At 34.4% G+C, this 7,322-nt stretch overlaps 1 protein-coding gene across 2 annotated transcripts in view; it reads right to left on the reverse strand.

Moving 5' to 3' along the window:
• The window catches only part of ca10a (carbonic anhydrase Xa), a 216,958-nt gene that overhangs the window by 16,637 nt on the left and 192,999 nt on the right, over nt 1-7,322 (reverse strand). For both annotated transcript variants that reach the window (XM_016468888.1, XM_016468887.1), the window contains one exon: nt 378-473. In XM_016468888.1, the coding sequence (XP_016324374.1) occupies nt 378-473 (96 nt within the window). The remainder of the gene's footprint in view (nt 1-377; nt 474-7,322) is intronic.

The following is a 7,322-nucleotide window of genomic DNA, read 5'->3' on the forward strand; positions in this document are numbered from 1 at the left end:
TATAAATAACACACACACACACACACACACATACAAATTACATATTATTTACTAGTTTTTTTTTGTTAATTTCTTAAGTTTTTTATTGTTTTTATTTTTATATTTTAAGTATCCTTAAAACATAATAAAATGTGTACAACAGTAAGAACAAAGTAAACACTGATTTGCATTTTTTTTTTGCTTTTTTCTGTTAATAATTTGTAATTTATAACAAAATTGAGAAATTGGATTTACTGAGAAACAAACATTTATGTCAGACTATGTTTTCACACTACTGTGCAGTGGATAGTAAGAGAATTACGCTATTCAAATATTGTTTAAAATACTTCATTTCTGTGCTTTCACTTTCAGTGTTTGAATGTATGATCATTACTCACCTTCATAAATATTGACACTATCACCAAGCCATTTGGACTCTTAGCAGCTTCTGTGTAGTTTGTGTACAGTTCATGGTTGTAATGTATAAGCTGCACCTGTGTAAAGACAAAATGGGCATTAATTAATGACTCCCTACTTCGCTATATACTCACCATCAAGGACAAAATAGTGTCAGCTTAAGTGCATAGCACAGGTACTGTCTTTGCTCTTTTGTCCCCACAAAGAAGGTTGTTGTTCATGTTGTCAAGTGTTAGCTATGCAGGTGTTGAGATATTAAGGCCAAATTTCTCTTGGAGTTTATGAAATATGAAACCATAATTGGGAATAATTACTGATTGATAATACTTTGGATGGCAATTACTGAAAATCCAGTTTCATAGTGCGGATTTAATCTTACAACCCGTTTTCACCTCAAATAAATATGAAAAATAAATGTGACGGTTTGAATGAGCCGAGAGTCAGTTTGGATAACAGCCTGAGGTTTTGTCATTACAGATGGCTCTGAATCACAATCACAGGTAAACAGCTGCTTCTGTCTTTGTTTGAACATGTCTGTCAAATTTAAATTCGAATTCATTGTGAAGCTCGGCTAATCTTCCTCCGGTGAATCGCTTGAGCGCACACGGTCCCTGTGAAAGAGCTTTAAAACTTAGGCAGTTTAGATAGGTGAAGAGGACACAATTTCTTCTCAGTGAACTCCACAGAAAGGAAGCAGAGCCAAGAAATGTACAGATTACCTTGAGCAGAGAACAATTATTGTAAAAGAACTTTTTCTAATGGGGAAAAGTGTCTCTTCCAAGGTCTTATCCAACTACACAACACTGTAAACAATTTGAGGAACGTGTAGAGTTCCTGGGAGCAGCATCGTGCATCTTTTTTTAGTAAAAACGAAGGGATCAATTCTTTACCAAGCCCTGTTTAACCTGCTGTGTTTTTTAAAAGAAATAAATTAAAAACTGTGTGGCTGATAGTAATTATGAAATATGCAAAAGGGGAGCCAGGGAGTGACAGATCGTCTATAAACGTAATCAAGTGTGGAGGAACACGATTACAGGGCGAATGTTAATTTGATTAGATTTCTTTTTCCTTTTTTTTTTTTGTGGGAAGCCATTACTTTCCCTCAACTCTCTAACCAGAGCGAGTTTGAAGGCAAGTCTGAAGCGATTCAACCCCAAACTTTTACATTCAGCCGACTTCATAGACTTTCTAAGAAGTCACATTATATGTGCGAAAAGCTGAGGCACTCATCTCACCGGATTCATTGGTTCTGTGAATTTTGCAGATGGTGGAAAGGTGTTGAACAGTAGCAGGAAATGTTCAGCGCATCTTTGCACACAGACGGATCTGTCAGACCGTGAGAGGAGAGGTGTCTCTGCTACGACAGGAGACAGCTTATGCCTCTGGTGGGCCCCCTGACAAGCTCTTTATTGTGTGATAGCTGGCTTAGGCCTACCATGGGCGAAATATGAAGACAGCAAGTCGATAGCAAAAAGAGGGGTGGACAGCGCTAACAGGGCAAATGAAAAGCAGTCACCTGGAACTGCCATCCAAATAGTGGATGAATCGGAGCGTCCGCTCATAAAGCATATAAACGGAAGCCCGAGAGTATGGAGAACAATCCTATTTGATTATGTTAAGATGTCCTGTGAAGGAGCACTTTCAGCTCAGCTAACCTGACCAGTTTCTGCTTACAGCATGGCATCTGAACATAGAGATTCTGTGTTTTAGCATGTTTGATGGGACTTGATGGAGAAGGCTGTTATGCAATTTATAACATAATATAATTAGTTATGCTGGAAGTTTGATGGTTTCCAATTTTCTGCTGTAATTTTTAGATGGCTGTATTTTTTTTGATATTCTTTGCTATATTTAGGACATATGAAAATGGGATTTTAATGAGCAAATATACTGTAGCATCTAAGCTCTGAACAGCAATGGTAATGTGTTATTTTGCTACCATTGATAATTAGAAATGAATGAAAGGGTAAGAAGGGGATCTAAAACAGAAATGTGGGCTGTTATACAGTTGTGCAGATCACAGATGTTTTAGTTTATTATTTCAAAGAAACACTCGTTTAATGTTTATGCATTCGATTGTTCTGTTTATTTACATATTTGCATACTTGTTAAAAAAGTCTGAGACTGTTGTTTAATTTAGAAACAGCAATATATCTGGGTCAAAGACAAGATGTCATCATTTTGGTGTCCGCATCAAATTAAATTTACAGGGACTTTACATAAAAAAAGCATATTAAACGCAAGTAAAGTGTCTACTTTCTTGTTTCAAATAACTCTTGGGAAAATAAAATGACAAAATATGAGTTAAATAATGTTCAAAAGTGTAAAATTGTCTTTCAGTGCAATGGTCTGGACTTTGATTTTACGATTACATTTAAAAAAAAATGCTTCCTTGGCATGTTCACATAAGTGTTGGCTATATTATATTAAAAGGACTATGTCTTATTTTTTTTCCTTAAGTATTGAAATAACTAGTGGACGTTTGTCCCGAATATGCAGTTTGTCAGAGGTCATTCAGTGTAACAGGATCAGGAAGCCATTCTGAAATGAAATAAACAACAAATAGTCATTAAACAGTCTGTGACATCATCAAAGGGCGCCCTGAAGGCTATGTGGTGCTGCAGCAAGATGAATTTATTGCTCTTAAATATGTGATAATTTCACCATTTCATAGTGTGGTAACTTGAGTTACAAAAATACATGTCATTCAGTGAAATGCCTAAAAACACTTTTATTGTTAGATTTTTTTGAAAAAATAAGTAGATGTTGTGAATAATTATGATTAACATTTCTGGTCAAGTTCACTGTTTTATATAGGTGGCTAGTTGTTAGCCTGCAATATTAGCTTAAGTAGAAGTTTCATCATTCAGGGTAATGTTTTGTCATTCGGTAATGCAAAATTGTCTGCTACACCAGTGTCATCCATTACACTAAATGACAGTGTCACTGTTTAGATAGCATTTTTATTTATATTTCAGAGAAATGAGGGATGTTTAGCACTAAAAAAAAGTTACATTTTATAAATATTAATGTTTTAATGTATTTTTGTCTTTTTTATGTATTACTGATTTTTTTAGATGCCCACAAACAAAGAGAGAGTTACGAGGCACCGCCAGAAAATGAATGCAGAAAATTAATACCAATCCTGATACAATGTCATTTATGTTGACAAACACAAAGTATTTTTAATTAATTAATAACACAGTTTATATCAGTAATTATGGTAAGGAGCGTTTCCAACACATGCTTGAGATATTTGGCCAATCACAACGCACTGGGTCATCTGGCCAATCAGAGCACACTGCACTTTTCGAAGGAGGGACTTTGTAGAAATCGACACGTTTTAGGAAGACTGGGCAAAGAGGAACTACAATAATGTACAGTATGTGAAAAATAATGTTTTTTTGAATATTAAAGCATACTAACGTTCTATTGCACGCAATACACAAAATAATGATCTTTGAAAACAGCATCATGTGACTCTTTTAAAGTGTGTGTCTGTGTGTCCTTCAAGTTCCAAGTTCTCAATGAAATGAGAGATGCTGATGTATTACCACTAGGTCACCAGTATTACCACCAGTTCAGTTCATTTCACATTTGTCAAGACGACTCGGTTAAATGAGATAATAATTATACTGTATTTCCACCAGTTTGTTTCACGTGATGTCAAGACAACTGTGTGTGTTCCATCAAGTTCTCAAATGAGAAATAATGAATATATTGTATTGCCACCAATATTTGTTGTTTATGTAACAATCTGTTCTTCTCGTGGGCTACAAAAGTTTCTAAACCATCTACTGTTGCACTGTCCATTATAAAGGGCTTTGTTATGCTTGTTCTTCAGGTTGCACCATTATAGATATGCATCGTAGAATAAAATGGTTATTCTTTTTCAACATCTGCTTCTGTTATTTGCTCAGTAATTTAATGGTACAGAATATTCAAAACATGGGAACAATGACAATATTCTCTCCCTTTTTGTCAGAATGTCATTCAGAGTAACAAACTAACCATGTCCATTCGGTGTAGCAGATATATTTATGTAAAAATGAAACAATATACTTATTCTGAGCTGTGCTTACAATATGTAAATAATATGTGATACTACTAAATTTTATTAAATTTTTAAATGATTTTCACTTCCTTAAAAACTTCTTGCTGACAAATGGGTAAAACCTGGTGGTTTGAAGGATATTGACAAAGTATAAATATTTAAAATGACAAATAATTAGTATTTGGGGGCTGCACTGTGATCCTTAAATAGATTATTTGAATGTCATAACATAATTGTTTTTCTAAATATGTCTGGTAAGACTTTTTTGCATGAAACCTTTTTTCGTCTTTGACCAATCTGCATATCATCACATTTCTGTCTTTACATCATAGATTATGATTTTATGTGGTAATAAAATGCAACACTGCTTAATGATTTTTATGTAGTTGTGATTTGTGCATTGTGATGTATGTAAACAACTTAAAGGTGTAGTTCATGCAAGAATGAAAATTCTGTCATCATTTACTCACTTTCTCATAGTTACAAATCTGTATGACTTGACATATTTCTGTGAAATACAAAATAAAATATCTTGAAGAATGTGTTGTCCATAAAATGAAAGTCATTGGGGTCCAGTATAGTTTTGGACCCCACTGACTTTCATTGTATGGACAAAAAACAAGACATTTTTCAAAATATCTTCTTTTGTTTTCCACATGAGCATAAGTAAATTATGACAAAAATTAAATTTTTGGGTGAACTATCCCTTTAATACAGCTATAAATGACAGCTAAAAGCTAAACATACATATTCCCACAAAATGATTGCTTTGTTTATTGAGAGGCACTGAAGAATGTGAAATAGAAACATAAAGACAAACATTGCATAGACAAACCTTTGCAAAAAAATTTTTCAGTTGTTTGTGCATGCTAGTAAGAGCATCTAAAATCTCCAAGGGGAAATAATGAATGGAGGGGAACCACCTAGGCAAGTTTCTAAACAACACCTTGAATATTTTAGCACTCATTTCATCACTGGTGTTTCATCTTCAGCTTGTGAGTGACACTGTCCATATCAGATCTGGGAGAACGAGGCATGTATTAACTCAAGAGGTGTTGCAATGCATCTGCAGAGAGGTAACTTCCCTCTGGGTACCGTGAGCATCAGTAAAACATAATCTTTTATTACTATAGAACAAATGAGAGAAGAGAAAGGCAGTCATGTTGAATTTTACAGAGACAGACACCCAAATAAATCTTAAAAGCTTGGCTGCATTTGAATGCAAAACAGTCACTGAATGGGAATGTGTTTGTCATTTGAAGTTGTAATATTCTTCATCTCCATTCTCTTTTCAAGGACAGGAACAGTCCCGGCTCATTTGATTTAATTTACATTCTCAGAGTTTATTTTTTAATTTTTTACAGAGCTATTCCTCAGCAGAAGGAAGAGTGATACTGAAAGCTATTTCCGAAACATGACGTCATTTTCTTTTTGCTCTAGTTTTTAGTCACCTGGTAATTTCGGCTCAGGCGACTAACCCTAATCCTGCATATTATTTGAATTGCGGCAACAAACAGGATGCAGAACTGCAGTTCGAATGTAAATCTAAGTTGAATGAAAATTAATTGAAATTCATGTAATTTTTAACTAGAAAAGCAAAGTCTGTCCAGACAAACTTTGAATGTTGACTTAAAGAATTGTTTGAAATGGTTGAAAACACTTGAATATTTATAGGCCTTACAGTTAAAGTTGATGATATAATTGACCTTTTTGGACCATGGCTGGAACATTTCCCAGAATGCATTGCCTGAATTTCTTTGAATTACAAATCAGTAAATTCTTCCTTTTATTCTGATTTAAATTCCACTTTAACTTACTCTGGGATGTCGCCAATTCACTTCACATTTCATCTCATTAAATTGAAAGTAAGACGATTCTTAATTTTACACAATCACATATACTACCATTCAAAAGTTGAAAAGAGGTCTGTAAGATTTTTTAAATGTTTTTGAAAGAAATCTGTTTTGTTCATCATTATTACATAAAAAAAAAACTGTTTTCTATTTTAATATTTTTACAAATGTAATTAAAAATTATGGCAAAGCTAAATTTCCAGTAGCAATTACCCCTCAGCTATTAATTTCTTTCCAAAAAAATAAAATAATAATAAAAAAAATCTTACTGACCCAAAACTTTTGAATGGTAGTGTACTTCTGTCTACTCCTGCACTAGCCAAACAACTGAGATGAATGGGAATATGCTAACAGACATCTTTCTCCAGATATAGTCAAGGCATAAATTCATTAGCTGAAGCAATAACAACTACAGCAGCAATAAATATAGATTTAGAGATTGTGAGAAGTAATGGTTTAAACATAAGAGTGAAAGACAGAGCTGGCCTTTTGGTGCCTGGGTCACGCTTGGCTTTGCCCTGATAGACTGTTGACACTTTGTTTTATTATTGTTGGATTATCAGCTGGCTGCTGCGGTGGGGAAAGAAATAATAATCATTAATTACTGAGGATTTGCCTGTCAAGCTCACGCCTGTTTTGTTGCCACACAAATCGTGGGTCTCATTACCCTCAAAGAGAAATGTCAGGACTTCACTGACTGGAGACTTTATCAAATGATAGAGGCCGCAGTGCAGTGCATGCTAAATTGACACTGCGAATGTAATTGAGATGCTTTTCCCCACTGTTATGGCTCTGTTAGTGTGAGACTACTTACAATGGAGAATGAGCACAGTAAGACATCAGCAATACAATAAGGACTATTGCAACCCAAAATATTGATGCTTTTTTCAGTATGTTAAAGGATATTGTTCAGCAGGGTGCAAACTGTGATGCAAGCCATAGAGCACAGTAAGCAATACAATAAGGACTATTGCAACCCAAAATATTGATGCTTTTTTCAGTATGTTAAAGGTTAAAGG

The sequence above is a fragment of the Sinocyclocheilus anshuiensis genome, unplaced genomic scaffold, assembly GCF_001515605.1.
Source record: "Sinocyclocheilus anshuiensis isolate Anshui unplaced genomic scaffold, SAMN03320099.WGS_v1.1 scaffold1190, whole genome shotgun sequence".
Lineage (NCBI taxonomy): Eukaryota > Metazoa > Chordata > Actinopteri > Cypriniformes > Cyprinidae > Sinocyclocheilus > Sinocyclocheilus anshuiensis.